Below are 18,709 nucleotides of genomic sequence, written 5' to 3'. Positions count from 1 at the left end.
ACTACACTAAGTAATGAAGCTGAAGCATGTCAACTGAGAGTGGGCCAAAATCCTAAATAGTTTCCCCTAGTGGGCTAAATCGGACATCCTTGGCTGTTAGGCTGAAATATGGAGGATAAGAACTTCCCAAATTTTGAGGTAGTTTCAGGCAACTAAATTTGTTGAGGTAGTTTCTTAAAGCAGAAGCAGATTTGAATGCATGGGAATCTTTGAAAAAGTGCTTGAATAAGGTGGTATCTGAATGTATCCCTGTGTTCGAAGAGTAAATAGGTTGGGTGTGAAATGGATGTGCAGCCTTATTAAGGTAGAAATCCACAAGAAGAAGATGATGTGGAAAGAGTACCATGAGAATAAGAGTGAGAGAAGTTATGAAATATATATAAAACTCAGGCCAGAAAAGTTACCGGTATTGTGAGAAAAGCTAAAACGGAGTATGAAAAGAAATTGGTCATTCAAGCTAAAGGCAATTCAAAAGAATTTTATCGTTATGCTGCAAGCAAAAGAAAGAATGAATGTGGGAGAATAACTTTATTGAATGCAGATGGCACACGAGTGTCGGAAGCTAAGGAGATTGTTCAGTTAATGAGTGCTCACTTTGCTAAGATATATGAACCAGGTGTATGTAGTATGGTGGAGTGCTACTGCTACGTTGGATGAAGAGTTAGAGGTTCATGAAAATGAGGTTGAAGAGCTTTTGCATAACCTGGATAAGAATTTGTCAGTAGGGACAGATGGAATATCTGCCTGTTTATTAAAGGAATGTTTAGCTGAATTGGCTAGACCTTTCACACTTTTGTATAACTTGAGTCTCATCTTATGAATGATACCACAGGAATGGAAGGAATGTATGTATGATAGTTTCACTGCACAAGGGTGGTGCAAAAACTGACGTGTCTAACTACTGACATTAGTATTACTGGTGTGGTAGTGAAAATTTTAGAGACGTTAGTAAGAACTCACATACAGAAATGGGTAGACAAGCATGCTATACTCTGCAAGGGACAGCATGGGCTTACTAAAGGAAGGTCATGTTTTAGCAATTTGCTCATATTTTATAACAATGTTACGGCCGAGTTGGATAAAGGAAATGGATACGCTATGATAATGTTGGATTTTTCTAAGGCTTTTGATAAGATATCACACGATAGGCTGTTGCGTAAACTAGAGAATATGGGATTGGAACATAATCTATTGACGTGGATCAGGGGATATTTAACAGACAGATATCAAAAAGTGGTATACAGTGGGTGTGAATCTGCCAGATTTAAGGTAACCAGTGGTGTACCTCAGGGTTCAGTCCTTGGGCCATTATTGTTCAATCTATACATTAATGACTTTACGCAGGGTCTATCATCAGATTTGCAATTGTTTGCTGATGATGTGAAGATAGGCAGGGCAATCAGGGATGCTACCGACATTCAGCAATTACAAAATGATTTGAATAGACTGGAAATCTGGGCAAACGAAAATGGCTGTCAGTTTAATGTTAGTAAGTGTAAAGTTATGCACTTTGGCGTGATTAGAGATCCAGCGGCATATTATATTAGTGGGGTTATGCTACCAGAAACTGATGAGGCAAGGGATCTTGGTGTATTGGTGGATAAGAATTTAAAGTTCAAAGGTCACATAGCAAAAGTTGCAAATACAACTCAGAGGATAATTTCTATGCTGAAGCGAACCTTGACATGTAAGGATAAGGAAGTAATTTTACCTCTTTATAAGGCTTTGATAAGACCACACTTGGACTACTATGCGCAGATTTGATCTCCCTGGTTTCAAGGGGATAAAGAAGCTATGGAAAGGGTGCAAAGAAGAGTTACAAAGATTATATCCAGATTATGGTATTTAGATTATGAGGATAGATTGTGAGTATATGGATTACAGACTCTGGTTAACAGGAGAAAGAGGGGTGATATGATAGAGGTCTATAAACTTTTGAATGGGTGTTATAGCATTTCAAATGAAATTTTTCGTTATATGGAAGGTAGGGAGAGAACACGGGGGGGGGGGGGGCATCCATGGAAGTTAAGGTTGTTCTCAGTCAAGAAAGAGGTAAGAGCTAGGTTTTTCTCTCAGAGAGCAGCGAGTGAGTGAGTGGAATAATAGTGTAAACGAATTTAAGGGAAGGTATGATAGCTGGGTTGGGTAATTTATAGCCTCCCTCGATGAGTCCTTGACTCCCTGGAGGTCTCAGATAATTATATTTATATTGGCCTTTTTCCAGCATATTCTGTGGTGGGTGTCCAAAGCATTCAGCATGGTCAGCAAGTCCTGAGTGGCTAATGGTGGAAAGGGAAAGTCCTGAGTGGCTCTAGTGGTGGAAAGGGATATAGTTATGTTCAGCAATTCTAATATTGGCTATCCTACCTGTTTGGCCATAGTTGGATATTTTAGAACTACAGTGGACCTGGTAAACAGCTAGTGTGAAATTGAAACACTGGTTTAATTCATCAAAGACTCTCTGCATATACAGACACCCTAGCTTTGTCCTTTTATGTGAACAGATTGTGCTACTTGCATTCTACTTCCTGACACCAGCAAATTCATGCAGTAGAAGAGGAACTCATCACAGTGCTAAATGTTGACCTTCAGATGATCCTTTCAGATGTCTCTGATGCTTCAACTGCTGGAGAATTTCAAAAATAAAAAGTCAGCACATCCACAAAGTTGCAAACTAAAAAACTCGGCTCTCAAGCCTCTACAAAGTCAAGTAAACACTAATAAATTTATTTTCCTTCATTCTCAAACCAGAAGCAATTAGAGCACTATCGTTTGGCCACAACTACGCGTTTGCGCCTATAAAAATTCCCTCAGAAGAAATTATGATTCAGATTGAAGGTTGGATTCTCAGTATTCCTATCTGTATTGCCAACAATTATCAGACTGTATGCTGCCAACATGCTGATTGAAGCAGAAACCTTTCCTATAAAGAATATGGAAATCTAGAAGAATAATAAAATAGTAATTATTAAATCTGATAAGAAAAATGTTACAGTAATTCTAAATTACTATGATTACACACTAAACCTCGCTTCTTTGCTAAAAAATTGCCCAAACTACTTTCCCTTAGACTATAACCCTATCAATACACAGATCACTTCATAGACTGCTTATAAAGATCAAACTATTTAAAATCCATAAACAGAGTGTGCCATTATGCCCAGTTGTTATTGCCATTGATTCATCCATATACAAATTAGCCAAATATTTTAGCAAAAGTGCTCTCCCAATACTCACAACCCCCCTCCTCATTCATGAAAAACTCAGCCCACTTTAAAGTTTATTGATGTAAACTTTAAAGCCCACTTTACAGTTTATTGATGTTCAGTAAAGAAAACCTTGCACTCCAACACATCGACAATATGGTTGCCTTCAATGTCTTCTCTCTGTTCACCAGTGTCCCACATAAAGACAATTTAGACCTTATTTAAGCCAAATTTTTTCCCACTATTTTAACACTGTTTAAGTTCACTATGAACTCAGGATATTTTGTTTGGCATGGAAAATTGTACATACAGAGGGGAACAGCCATGGGCTTGCTGCTTTCTCTCCCTCCCTGACTAATTTCTTCATGGAAACATTTGAAGAGAAAGCTCTAAACTCTACTTCATTGGGACCCACTATTTGGCTACGCTTTGTCGATGATGCGTTCTCCATTTGGCTGCATGGCCTGAACTCTTAGTGTATTTTAAAAACATCTAAACCACGAACATCCCAGGATCTAGTTCACATTAGAACAAGAAAATAACAACAGTCTCTCCCTTCCTAGACACTCTAATTACACACTAACCTAATTGATCCCTGGCATTCTCTGTTTACAGACCCCCCCCCCCCCCCACACACAGGTAGATACATACACTGTCACACCATTCCCTCTCTCAACAGTATGGGATTATTAAAACTTTATATAACAGGACTAAATTAATTACAATGGTACCTTGGTTTGCGAGCATAATTCGTTCCAGAAACATGCTTGTAATCCAAAGCACTCGTATATCAAAGTGAATTTCCCCATAAGAAATAATGGAAACTCAGATGATTCGTTCCAAAACTCAAAAATATTCATATAAAAACGATTAATACAAAATACATATACCTTATATATGTATACTTTTTTATATTTTTATTATTTAAATCTAATATACATAAAGTAATTGAATTTATTAATTACATTACATATTACAGTAATTGTATTGGGTAGGACGACTTTCATTGTCACTAACGGAATCACTGCTATCTGTTGATTCTTTTTCTTTTTGTGCGACTTTGACAAGGAACCTATCCAATGACACTTGCTTTTGCTTCCTTTTGAGGATTTCATGGAAATATGACATTGCATTATTGTTAAACAGATTCATCGCTCGCACTGCCACAGCCTTACTCGGGTGGTACTTTTCTACAAAATTTTGCACTGTTTCCCACATTTTACACACCTCCCTAATCTCATTTGAAGAGAGGGATGTCTCCGTCTTTTTCTCCTCCTCCTCAGACGAGATTTTCTCCATAACCTCTTGCTGTTTCTCATGAAGCAGATCCATCAGTTCGTCAATGGTAAACTCCTGGCCACGTTCTTCCACCAGCTCTTGAATGTTGTCCTCATTCACCTCCAGTCCCGTGGTCTTCCTCAATGACACAATTTCATCGACAACTGGCAGCTCCTGTTCATGAGCAAACCCCTCGACGCAATCATACCACAGTTTTCTCCAAGCAGAATTAAGGGTTCTCTTGGTGACCCCATCCCAGGCTTTATCGATGATCTTGATGCAGTTTAAGATGTGGAAATGATTTTTCTGAAACTCTCAGAGAGTAAGGTTAGTTCCTTCGGTCACCTCGAAGCATCGCTGAAATAGTGCTTTGGTGTAAAGCTTTTTAAAGTTCGAAATAACCTGCTGATCCATGGGCTGGAGTAATGGAGTAGTGTTGGGAGGAAGGAACTTGACTTTAATGAACTCGAATTCTTCCAGTAAGTCGTCCTCAAGGCCTGGAGGATGAACAGGAGCATTATCCATAACCAGCAAGACTTTGAGTGGCAATTTTTTTTCTAAATGGTATTTCTTCACTGCAGGACCGAAGACCTCGTTAATCCACTCAAGGAGTGACCCAAGCCTTGCTGTTGGACCTCTACATTATGTTTAACTGGCTCTTCTGTATCTTACATTTCCTGAAGGCTCGTGGATTCTCAGAATGATACATGAGCAGGGGCTTGACTTTGAAATCACTGCTTGCATTAGCACACAGCAAGAGGGTGAGACGGTCTTTCATGAGCTTGTGATTAAGCATTGCATTCTCTTCTGCTGTAATGTAGGTCGTTTTTGGCATCTTTTTCCAAAAAAGCCTAATCTCATCGCAATTAAAAACTTGCTGCGGCAGGTAACACTCGGAAACCATGAGCTTCTGGAACTCTGCAACAAACGCCTCGGCTGCCTTTGCGTCCGAACTCGCAGCCTCTCCATGCCTGACAACACTATGGATGCCACTTCTCCTCTTAAAGTTATCAAACCATCCCCTGCTCGCCTTGAAGCCTTCTTCGTTTTCTGTAGACGTACCTGGCAGTTTACTTATGAGGTCGGTGTACAGGGCCTTTGCCTTCTCACAGATCAAGTTCTCGATCACAGTATCACCTGCTAGTTACTTCTCGTTTATCCACACCAAAAGCAACTTTTCTATATCTTCCAGAATACGTAGCCGTTGCTTTGATACTGTCGTGACTCCTTTTGCTACATCTAGTCCCCTTAGTTCTTCTTTAATACTGTGCAAATCGTTGACGTAGACTTCTTATAAAATCTTGCGATGGCAGCCACTTTTATACCTTGTTTGTGCTTCCTGATGATTTCCTTCTTAACTTCCACCGTAATCATTTCCTTCTTCTTACCACCTTCCTTTTAACCCTTTTCTTCATTGGGGTCATTGTTGTAGTACAGTTAATAAAGAACAGTCACTACATTTGGACACAAAATAAAAAAATGCTTTATGCACACGCATGTAGTTACAACGCTAGCACAAATGTTGACTATACGAATGAGGTATGCCAACTGAAACTGAGCATGCGAGACGATTACCCACAATCCCGAGTGGCTTGTGATCACGTGACGCTCGGCAGACATAGCGTATAGGATACTTGTATTGCAAGACCTTGCTTGTTTATCAAGTTAAAATTTATTAAAAATTTTTTCTTGTCTTGCAAAACACTCGTAGACCAAGTTCCTCGCAATCCAAGGTACCACTGTAGTTCATTTCAGCATTGCAATTATCTTTTAAGCTGTATTTGTATTTCTTTGCTACATGGCCACTGAACTTCAACTTCCTATCTACTAACACTCCAAGATCTCTAGCCTCATCAGGTTCTTCAAGCATAACCCCACCAATATAATATGACATGGATATCTAATCACGCTGAAGTGAATGACATTACATTTTATTGACATTGAACTGACATCCATTTTCCCATGCCCACAATTCCAGCCTATTCAAATCATTCTGCAAATACTGCATATTAGTAGCATTCCTGATTACCCTACCAATTTTTGTTAGGGTAATCACATCATCAGCAAATAGCTGTATGTCGCTTGTCACATCCTTCTCAATATCATTAATGTACAGATTGAATAACAGTGGACCAAGCACTGATCCTTGTGGTTCACTACTGGTTACCTTAAATCTTGCAGATTTACATCCCAAATACCACTTTTTTGATATCTGTCAATCAGCCATCCTCTTATCCATGCCAATAGTTTATATTATCCAGTCCCATATTCTCCAATTTATGGAACATTTTTCCACGCTTTATTCTGTCAATAGCCAAAGCAAAATCCAAAAGTATCATAGTGTATCCATTCCTTTTGTCTAACTCAGTGGTAACATTATTATAGAATGTGAGCAAGTTTCTAAAACAAGACCTTCCCTAAGTAAACCCATGCTATTCGTTGCAAAGTAAAGATGTTCTGAATGTCATTTCTGAATGTCAGCCCTAAACTAACTTTTCCAAAATCTTCATCACTCCTGTGATACTGATTGGTCGATAATTGGATACACTGGTCTTTGCACCACCTTGGTGCAATGGGATTATCATACATTCTTATATCAGCCAGTTCATCTGAACTTTCTTTTAGCACCTCTACTGATATCCCATCAGTCCCTGTTGATGAATTCTTATTCAGTTCGTGCAACAGCTCTAACACCTTCTCTTCATATACCTGAGTTTCTTTGCTCAGTGAAGAGGTAGCAGTTATCTCAATGTTGCATATACCAGGTTGATAGCTTTTAGCATAATTGGCACTCATTAGTTGAACAACCTCTTCTGCAGTTGTAACCCCTCACACCATCTGCATTCAGTAGAGTTATTCTTTCATATTCATTCTTTCTTTTTACTTGCAGCATAAAGAATTCTTTTGGGTTGTCTGTAACTTGCAGAGCTAGTTTCTTTTCATACTCAGTTTAGCTCTCCGTACAACACTTGTGTGACTTTCCTGGCCTTCTGCTTATAGTTACGTAATCCTTATGCACATGGTATTTCTTCACATCATCTTTTTCTTAAGAATCTTTTGCTTAATTAGATTAACATCTATTTCACTCCTACCTTATTTATTCTTCAAACTCTAGGAACACATTCTGATATCACATCATTTAAGTATTTTTATTAAGCACATGCTGTCAATATCCTACCCATCCAACACCTGATACCACTGTGCAGAACCCTGCATACTCCTCAGGTTGTTACAATTTCGTGCTTTGTAGTTCAGCATGTAATGTTTTCTGAATGAACATTCATAAACTTAGTCAATTCCCAAGTGAATACCACATGATCACTGTCATCAACCGTAGGCAGTACAGTTACAGCTTTAACTGAGCCCCCCTCCACACACATTATAATCAGATCTAACACTCTTTCACCATTAGTTCCTTCTGCCACATGCTGCTTGTGGAGGTTGCCTTGCAGCAGCTCAATAAATTCAGTTTTATTCTTACCATGTGATTTCACAGCTAACCAATCAATGTTTCAGATAATTAAAAGTTCCCATTATGATTACTCTTTTTGCATCCATCGTCTTTATTTTGTGATGCATTTTTTCGTCACAAGCAACAAATTCACCAGATCTGTAATAGCACCACACTATATTTGATCTTGTTAGATTCTATCTCACACTCCAAATTCACTGCCACATGAAAATCTTACTAGTATTGCATTCATAGGTCTCAACAGTTACACTAGCTGCATTAAAGTCATCTGATATCATTAGCAGCATACCCTCTCCTCTCCTATCCTGTCTATCTTCCTAAAAAGACTGGACCTTTTACACTCGATACCAGTTAGTATGTCTAATTCTGATAGCCATGTCTCACTGATGCCTACAGTATGAGGTCCCAATATATTACCAAGCCACCAAAAACTCTACTCCTTTGTTTCTGATACTCCTAGCATTCCTGTACAGACATAAGTTACCTGCCTGCATTTTTCTATAATCTTGTCTGTGGTCTGGGTGACACAGTTTGACAACTTGCATATCTCTGTTCTTATCTCGTTCCTTACTTATGCAGACATTTTTGCACATGCTTGATAGGTCCAAACCAGACAAACACAGAATTGTTTTCTCTTCATAATCATTTCCATAATAATAACCATTTTCATCATTTGCACAGTTACCTAACATTGTCACTCCCAGACACAGATTTTCACTATTCCTCCCATCATAATTTAGTTTCCCTGACTCACTGTGTTAGGTCTCTTATCAATTATTAATTTTCAAGACTCCTGAGGCCAATCACATTCAAGTGTAGACTGTCTTGCTTATACAAATCCATTCTCCCCTCAAACTCACTTCATCATCCAAAAATTTACATTGATTTCTTCTACCTATGCATCAAATCATCTGTCATCATGACACTACTTTTTAATTAATTTCCATCGTATCTAGATACTATATTAATGATTTTCTCACTCTTCACTTTTGATCATCCAATAACCTCTTCATATCCTTATACTGAAGTTATTGCTAGTTAAGTCATTGCTACCTACCAGAATTATGACCTCTTTTGGTTTGCTTTCTCTGTTTTTCAATTGCTTGCACTATATTTTTAATTTTTGCTCTGGCAGTATATTTAATGACAACTTATTTTTATCACTTCATGAGTGGAATGAAAATTGGAAATGTGTTGAGTGTTGGAGCATGCATGTAGTGAAAAGAATCCTATAATATTGATGTGAGAGAAATGAGGGTTTTGGAACTGGAAAGCAGATATTATTATTATACAGGCATCTCTATGGAGTCAGTAGACTCCATTTTCTGTATACCCATTCGATCATTGTCATAGTTATTATTATTATCAGAAAATGACATTATTAATGGTGATAATCACAGTAATACTATGTAGTATCACATTAACAATCACTAAATATTATTTTTATTATTAAGAGAGACTTCCAGAGTGTCAGGGACTCATTGAGGGAGGCCATATACTACATACACCAGCTGTCATACTTGTTCTTGAATTCATTCACTCTGTTTCCACACACAACATTTAATGGCAATCCATTCTAATCATGCACTACTCTATGAGAGAAAAATCTAGCCCCCACCTCCTTCATAGTGGTATTCATTCTCAGTTTCTAAGGATACCCTCTTGTTATTTCCTTACTCTATAAAATGAAAAATTCCATCAACTGAAATACTGTATGACCCTTTCAAAAGTTTGCAGGTCTTAATCATATCACCCCCTCTTTCTCCTGTTTGCTAGTGTCTGCGGTCTAAAAATTCTCAGTCTGTCTTCATAACAGTATTCCACAATCCTGATATTATTTTTAACACTCTCCTTTACACTCTCTCCACTATATCAGAATCACAACAGAAACAGGAGACCACTCACAACAGTCCAAGTGAGGTCTTATCAAGGCCTTGTAAAGAGGCAAAATGACATCCTTATCTTTACTATAATATGGATAAGTATGATATGTGAAATATGTATTAGATGATTTTAGCAGATTTGTTATTTTATCTTAGATTCTTTTTTTTTCTTTTTTTTCACTTTATCTACACAGCAGAGGAAAATTGTCAAGACCTCGAGCTGGTGGTATCCTTGGCTCTGATGATGAAACATTATATGAAGGTTTGCAACCTGATCCACATTCAGACAGCTATTATCATGATGAAATTGACCGCTTTCATTCCAACAGGGAAAAGGTAAGTATGCTTGAGTGCATGACAGTAGTGATGATTTTCCAAAGCTGATATGATAAAAGTTCTTAAAATTAGAAGCTAGTCAGAAATATTGATAAGAAATAAGAACCATTCATAACTTTGGTGAAATATCTGCTTAAAAATAACTTTTTGTAATTTTTTTATGTACCAAAATTAAAATCTACTAACTGCATTTTGCAAGCAGTATGAAATTTTTGTATGAAAGAAATATAACCAATTCTTGACAATATGCATTTGTAACAAAATTTGCATAATCAGAATGCAGAACGTTACTGTCTATAAGGGTGAAGCATAATGCTTTTAATCCCTGCTATCTGATAGGTTACTGTGTAGGGAAAAATTTATGAGCTATGTGCTCAGCCTGAGTTGGGCAAGTTATAGATCTTGAAAGGGAACTAGGATGGCCTTAGGTCATCTATATTTGCATAATTCCGATTCATCATAATTTGCTGCTTGTTGGACTAATTCATTTGGATGGGAGGACGATTTTGAGAAGTACTTTACTGCGAAAAATTGCAGGAAAGAGTAGATTTGAAGGGTATTTGTGTCTCAATGAAGTTGACATTTCTGCACCATGGTGCATTTAAGATCATGCGTAAGCATTTGTTTTGCAGTTTAAGGATATTTGAGCTTGAAGTATGGCTCCAGGCAGGGGATGCATAAGTGATAATGGGACAAATCATCAACTAGTAGAGGAGCAATTTGATTTTTATATATCTAGTTTGCTGTTCCTATTGATAACAGGGTAAAGCTATGCTATGACTTTTGATGCCTTTGCACATAAGGATTTTGTATGCGAGCTGAAGGTAAGTTTTCTGTCTAGCAGTATGCCGAGATATTTGGCTTCTGTTTTCCAGAGAATCCTGATGTTAAATAGAAAGATGTCTTCTTTGGGAGATGTTGAATTTTTTGTGAACAGAAACGCATTGCTTTTTTGAAGATTTACTTGCAGTCTCCAAATGGAGAACCAGTGTTCCAGTTTCAGCAGGTTATCTTGTAGTTTCTTTGTAACAAGATGCGGTTTAAGAGATGATCTGGCCAGTATTGCTGTATCGTCGGCATAGAGAGCAATGATAGATGACATCGGGTTATGTGGGATGTCCGCCATGTAAATCGAAAAAAGTATCGGTGCCAGGAGGGATCCTTGAGGCACTCCAGCCAAGATCTGCCGCTGGGTAGAAACCGTCCCATTTAGTTTAACTTGCATGCGTCTACCAGAAAGAAAGGACTTAATGAGGTGGATCAGATCCAATGGAATGCCAGCTAAAATCAGCTTTTATAGGAGTCCAAAGTGCCATAATTAGTCAAAGGCCTTTTCTAAGTCAAGAAAGATTTCTCCGGAGTATTGATGCCAGTTGAAGTTGGTGGTAATGTATTCAACTTGTGTATCGATCTGTTGAGTAGTGCTGTGGAGTTTGTTTAAACCAAACTATTCTATAGATGGGGTGATAATTTTGTGGCAGCTGTTGGGTCCTTACCAGGCTTATAAATAGGGACCACATCTGCCAACTTCCAAGCATAGGGAAAGTATTTGAATCTAAGCATGGCATTTATTATTGTTGTAAGATGTACAATGACCTTTCGGGGTAGCAGTTTAATAACTTTATTAGGGATGCCGTTAGGTCCAGGAGCGTTTTTATTTTTTAAATTTTGTATGATGTTGTAGATTTTGGCTGGAGAAGTAGGTATGAGTTGGTTGGTACAAGCATCACACTTTTTTAGTACGTATCTAATGTGGCGGTAGATTTTTTAAATATGATTGAAGTTTAGGTTATCATAAGAAGGGCTGCACTGCTTTTCTAAGTTTTTGACTATAGTTTTGGCTTTTTCAGCATCTGAGTGAACTATGCTTAAATCCGATTTGAGAGGACCAAGAGTTTTATTTTTATTTTTGATATTTCTTAACAGTTTCCAAACAGTTTGATCATGGAGTGAAATGGAAGCTAATTTATCTTCCCATAGTTTATTTCTGTGGGCCTTCAGTGTATCTCTCACTGCACTATTCAACCAGTTGAGTAACTGGAGAATCCTGGAGAGCCCTCATATTAAAGTATCTTTTTCTTGCCGTATTTTTTTTCCCTGATTAAGTTCATAATATCTTCTGGAAGTCATTTAGCTTAGAAGTAGGCATATTTGAGGTGATAGATAATAAGGCTGCATTGATTTGTTGAGTAAATTTATTGATTGCAGAATCAATTTCTTCTTTATAGTTAATATGAGGAACAGGACCAAAGTAGTTTGGGAGCACATTGGATAATTTTTCCCAGGGTATGAAGGTGTGAGGTATGGGGAACAGTCCCTTCTGATTGCCTAATTGGAGCAGAATAGGGTTGTGGTCAGAGATTAATTCGTCAAGTGAATCCAAGTTGTATTGCAATTTGACATTTTGGAGGACAACTATATCTAGGACGTCGGAGGAGCCAATTGGACTGAGATGAGTTGGTATTGAAGGACCAGCCACAGCTATGCAATTGGAACTTGAGTAGTTAAACAGTATGCGGCTATTTTTGTTGGTAGATTTACTGTTCCAGGCAGGATGTTTTGCATTGAGGTCTCCAGTGATGATGACCAGTCCTTTTACTCCAAGGATGGCATCCAGATCTGAGGTCAACAATGTTTTTGATGGAGGGTTGTGAGCAGCAAACATTTTTAGGTTTCCAATTGAGTTTGTGAGGACATTAATGCCCGTGATTTCAAGGTTGGTGGTTGTAGGGTTGGTTATTGAATGATGGTTGATATAATTTTTCATAAGGGTGGCTGTTCCTCACCTCTATACCCAAGTTTGTCATTTCTGTAAATCTGATACCCTCTGATTTTTAGGTTGTCAGCAGGCCTCAGGTGAGTTTCATTGATTAGAAATATATCTGGGTTATATCTATTATTGAATTCCTGGATTTCCAACACTTTGTTTTTGATATCGTTGGCATTCCAAGTGATAATCCTAAGCGAATCTGGGGTGTTTTTTTTCCTATGCATCAGAGAATTCAATAATATGGATTGGGTTTGCTGTAAGAATCTTTTTGTAACACTTAGTAATGGATTTGATTGAAATCTGCAGCATATTTGCAAGAGAAGAGGTGATAATAGCTGATGAATTTGAATGTGGATTAGCTAGGTTCTGGTTTTATACTATCTGTTTGAAGCGGGCCACATCAGCATATGTTCTCGCTTGATGTTGAAGATTCATTTTCTTAAGGGGCTCAGTTAACGGTGGGTGAGCACCTGTTGTCATGTTCTCACTCTTGGAGGACTGAGGAGCTTGAATTTCAGGAACTCTCGCACTAGATGACGAGGTAGGTTGATTATTTGGATCGTTCCATCTGTTTTTGGGGTGATGTATATACTCTCTATAATTAGTGGGAGTGAGGACCGCCACAATTAGCGCACTTAGCCGGAGTGGAGTTTGGCTTGGCTTGGCTTGGTGCAGGTATTTGTGGGGTGATTCTCGCCACATTTTAAGCATCTGTACTGAGTTTTGCATAGCTTCTGGGCATGGCCAAATTTTTGGCATCTGTGGCACTGCCCAGAAAATGCTCTCTTCCTCAATGGTTCTGGGGTGATTTTAAGTCCACAGATTGATTTTAGATTGTATATGTCTTTGTAAATATTATGAATCTCTACTAAAACTAGAGGCACAGGTGGCTTATTTGATCTGAACATTCTACTGACCTTTATGGGAGGTAGATCCTGTAAGTTGAGGTCAGTGACTATTTCATCCGTGTCAATATCCTCGTAGACTCCTCATAGGACCACTTTCAGATTTTTTTCAGAGGCAAGTGAAAATGTGTGATATGGTGTTCCTCTTGCATCCAGCTCCTTTGTAAGATTTCTATAATCAGCCACCATGGTGGGCTGAATTTTTATGCCCTCATCTACATTTTTAGCCGATCTATAAATTATTTGTAAGTTAGCCATGGTGGTTCTTAGTGTTGTCCATCTCTGCTTTTCCCTTAGGATAACCTCATTGGAGGAGGCAGAGGGGTCTGAAATGGGAGCGTCTTCGTCCATACCAACATCATTTGTTGGCTCAGCAACGAGAGTTTTTTGCTTCTTATGAACGTGGATCTCTCCTTGATCAGAAGAATTAGAGGCAGAGACAACTAGATTGAGTTTTTCCTACATATGAGGAGAGTTCATTTTCCTCATCATCAACCTCGAGTGAAGAATATAAGTTTAAGTAGCCGGGCCATTCTCGTTCAAATTGTTTGAGAAGCTTTTTAACAAAACTGAGTGCTAGCCCTTTGTCGAGTGACTCGATAATGATGTCGGGGTCGATCATGCTAGTAGACCATTTCAGATTGAACTTCTTTTGAAGTTTATTAAAGAGTACAAGAGCCGGCTCTTCATCGAGCAAATTAGTGACAGTGTCTATGTTAGGCATGCTCGTATCAATTTAATTGCGTGTGAGCGCAAGTAGAAATCTCGCAGGTCTAGAGACCTGCCAGCAGAAAATCCTGCAGCCGCAGAGGACTGCCAGCAATACCAAGTGTTGGCTAAATACGCAAAGCAATAGCAATTAAATTGCATCAAAAATCAAAAGTCAAAGTTTTACCTTGTGCTCCACTATCAGTGATCAGATGAGTCTTTTCATCTTCAATCAATCACTAATTTACAACGCCAATCACTGATAATCCTGAAGAACACATCGTAATCCACTGAACACTCTCTCCCACTCAATCATCCTCCTCCCTTGCATAAGTTAACATGGTAATTGAATACAAATTTCTTATATGAAAAATTGCAAATGATGTGTGTGTGTGTGTGTGTGTGTGTGTGTGAGAAGGGGGGGTCTCCTCCTGAATGATAACTTGATTGACATTTTTTTAATGCTATTGCTTTATTATTATCATTGCTATACATCCATGGTGTTGTCATTGTAGGAGTTTTTTTTCTTTTAAGGTTACACGGTGATCAGCATTCATATTTATGAATTCAGGGACACAAAACAATACATACACACACAAGCCAGTACATACACAAAAATTCTTATCACTATCCAACACAAAAACTAGAGGTCAATAAGCACCCTTAAACACAGAGCTCAAACTATTTGTTCACATGAACAAGCGCTAAACCAGGAATGCAAGATCATCAACCATACATTTATAAAAAAAAATGGATACGGTAAAAAAACTATTCACAAGATCCTCCACAGAGATACCACTAAAAACAATAAAGATTTCAAGAATGCTATTGCCATTCCTTATGTTAGAGGCATTTCCGAAAAAAAGAGACAAAACACTACACAAATACAACATCAAAAGACACCTACTCAGTTGTTCCAAAGATCCTCTTCCACACATAGCCCACCCATGGGTTTACAAATTACAATGCACATGTAACCTACCATACATAGGGGAAACTGGGCAAACCATCCCATTAGGAAGGACAAACACAAACGACACATTAAATACCTCCATTTTGGAAAAACTGGCCTTTCTGACCATGTACTCCAAACATACCACAGAATTGATTGGAAAGGTACCAAGTCCTTACACCGCACTAAAACTTGGTTTGAGAGGAAATTTAAAGAAGTGTGAAATGCTCAAACATTATACAAATCTGAACAAAAATGATGGTCTAACCATTCCAAGAATGTGGAAGATCCATTTGCAACCTTTATAGCAACCAGAACAAGACAAAGAAAAATCTCAATACAAGAAGACTTGGTGAAGTGTTTTTTTTTTTTTTTCTCCTTAACATTCAGTAGCAATTTGAATTGTTATACTAAGATTTTCTTCTGGACTTGTACAGTTTAAGTTGCTATTGAATGTTAAGGGGAAAAAAACAAACACTTCACTAAGTCTTGTATTGAAATTTTTCTTTGTACAAATCCAGAAGAGTCTTAGTACAGGAGGACTTTAGCAGAGTTTATTGTAGTTTTTTATTTATTTTATTTATTTATTTATTTATAAAAAATTTATTTTTATTTTATTTTATTTTTTTTATCACTAGAGGGCAGGCTAAGAAAAAGATTAATTAACAGCATAGATTTAATTTACCTTTATAGAGTGCAAGAGCATGTAGCTTGATTTCCTATACACATGTATCTTTCTGATGATGACCTCAATACAGGGGTCGAAACGTCAAGTGTTATTTTATTAATAATAAGTAAAATAATCATTTCAACATGTGTGTAAATTCGTAAATATGATTGTAGGAGTTTGTTCTCAACCTGCAACATATCTGTATAAGGATGAACATAAACTCATTAACACTTCTAGACACAAGAAGTTAACATTTCTGGTTCCACTAGCATGCTGTTGGTTGGTTAGAGAGCAGGTTTGATATCCACTTGGTCAACCAGGCCGGCATCTGACACAATTTTCAGGTATAGCTTCTTATTGACATTTTTTTTAATGATATTACTTTATTATTATCATTACTGTACATCATCTCATGTCTTCCACTTTACATATAATTGCTTCCATATTAATTCTGTAATATCTTCTCAGTAGATCAAACATCTCTATCATTTCTTTCCTGTCCCTTAAATTATGAAGTTAAATTCACTAATAAGAAAATCCTTATGTTTAATGAAAATAATGTAGATAGTCCTTTCACTTGGTTACGAGGTACATTATATTTGCCAAGAAATTGTATTCTCTTTTAATCCTTTACCAAATGGTAAGCAAACAAAGTTTGTGTGTGAAGTATGTTCATGACTAAGGTATTTGTATATAGTGCAAGTCATTTTAAAAAAAAATATGGAAACATCTACTGTGTTATAGTAAAACTTCAGTTTAATATGAACAAAATAATCACCTGATGTTTTTCCCTTTATATCAAAGTCATCGTTTGAAGTTTACACATATATGCAAAGAAACAAGCTATGTTACAATCTACACAGTAATGCCAAAGTCGCACTAATTTAATCAACCATTAACACTATTGGACTGATCTCTGGTGAAAAAAATAAATAAATAACAACCTTACTACATCAAAGCTAGTCCTTTATCATTTTAGTTACATATCACTAAGAGATATATTCAGCCAAAGAACAATATGCTCTCACATAATTACTTTCAAATTAGAACAAAAGCAGTATTGATGGTGGCCAATAAGGACTGAAATTGTTGCTCAGTGCTAAATGTGTGCCATCCAAATTCTTGGGATTTTTATGCCACCATTATTGTTTAGATTAGGATGATTGATCAAAATTTCACAGGCTTTCTTATATTTGTATCGATACCAGTTTTTTGTGTGATATTGGGAAAAAATACCTTTCCAATCAGTTTGGTGTAGTGTGTTAAGGGCATGATCTGAGAGGCCTGCTTAATGGCTGATTAGGTTGCTAAAGAAGATGTATTGCATTTTCAAGGTTTCTTATATTTTGATTCTTCTTGCTAAAATGGTGATCCAAATTTCATTATTTTGTCTGCTTTCATCCAGAAAAAATGTTATATATATATTTTTTTAAAGTATCCTTATTTTCTTTCCTTTCACTTAAACTCAATGAGTGATTCCTAACAAGAGGAGAAAAACAGTGCTTTGGTTGATAATCTGATTAGTTTTAGTCATGTGCATTGGATCACCTATACAGAGATGAAGATCGTTTACACTTTGCAACTATTGTATCTCAACAATATTGTTTGTTCTAAAGACACTTTGAAGCTAGTAAACATGTGTACCATTTTTATGGCAGGTTGGACATGTTTTAAAGGTGGATTGACAGTTCTGAAGTAATATTATTGCTCTTTGGAATGTTTCAGAATTATAATTGAAAATGGAAGCATATAACAAAAAAAAAGACATGAACTAATAAGATATCTGTGTCATGTTATTTATTTTCATTGTATGGTAGTATGCACAATTTCTTTTTTTTTTTTATTATCATCATCATACGTATCAAGGATTTAGGCCTAATATGGCCTGTTCCGGCCTCAGAAGTCATCGTTGAATCGTTTAAGAGGACGTCCTGGTTTTCTTTTTCCTAATGGCTTGTAGTTTAAGGCTTGTTTTGGTAATCTTTCTGTTTTCATTCTTTGAACGTGTTCCATCCATCTATGTTTATATTTTTTAATTTTTTCAATTACTGGTTCTTGGTTTAATTCTTTCATAATATCTTCGTTTCTTTTGTGATCAAATAGGGTATACTTTGCAGTTTTTCTCATAAACTTTCTTTCTGCTGTTATTAATCTTTGTTTGTCTTTTTGTTTTATTGTCCAGATTTCGCTTCCATACATTAAGACCGGTAGGGCTAATGTATTGTATACTTTTAGCCTGGTTTGTTTTTGAACTAAGTTTGGTTTAAATATAGAGTTAATTACTCCTGTTATTTTTAAATATTTTGCAATTTTTATGTTTATATCTTTTTCATTTTCATAAGTGATCATACATCCTAGGTAGTTAAATGAATTCACCTGTTCTAAGATCTTATTATCTAATACTATTTTAGTTCTTGCTGGATCTTGTCCTTTAAAGGCCATGGTTTTTGATTTTTCCGTTGATATTATCATACCATAATCTTTGGATATCTCATTTAGATTTAAAATAGCTTTCTGTAAGTTATCTTC

The 18,709-nt window shown here is 36.9% G+C and overlaps 1 protein-coding gene across 1 annotated transcript in view; it reads left to right on the top strand.

The window, feature by feature from the left end:
- The window catches only part of Sas10 (UTP3 small subunit processome component Sas10), a 226,779-nt gene that overhangs the window by 84,676 nt on the left and 123,394 nt on the right, over positions 1 to 18,709 (top strand). Inside the window, exon 2 of the mRNA XM_090394074.1 lies at positions 10,034 to 10,175. Coding sequence (XP_090250200.1) covers positions 10,034 to 10,175 — 142 coding nt within the window. The remainder of the gene's footprint in view (positions 1 to 10,033; positions 10,176 to 18,709) is intronic.

The sequence above is a fragment of the Typopeltis vanoorti genome, chromosome 6, assembly GCF_054136105.1.
Source record: "Typopeltis vanoorti isolate ZY-2024b chromosome 6, IOZ_Tvanoo_1.0, whole genome shotgun sequence".
NCBI lineage: Eukaryota > Metazoa > Arthropoda > Arachnida > Uropygi > Thelyphonidae > Typopeltis > Typopeltis vanoorti.
The sequence above is the reverse complement of the archived record's forward strand: the minus strand, read 5'-3'. Positions and strand labels throughout refer to the sequence as shown.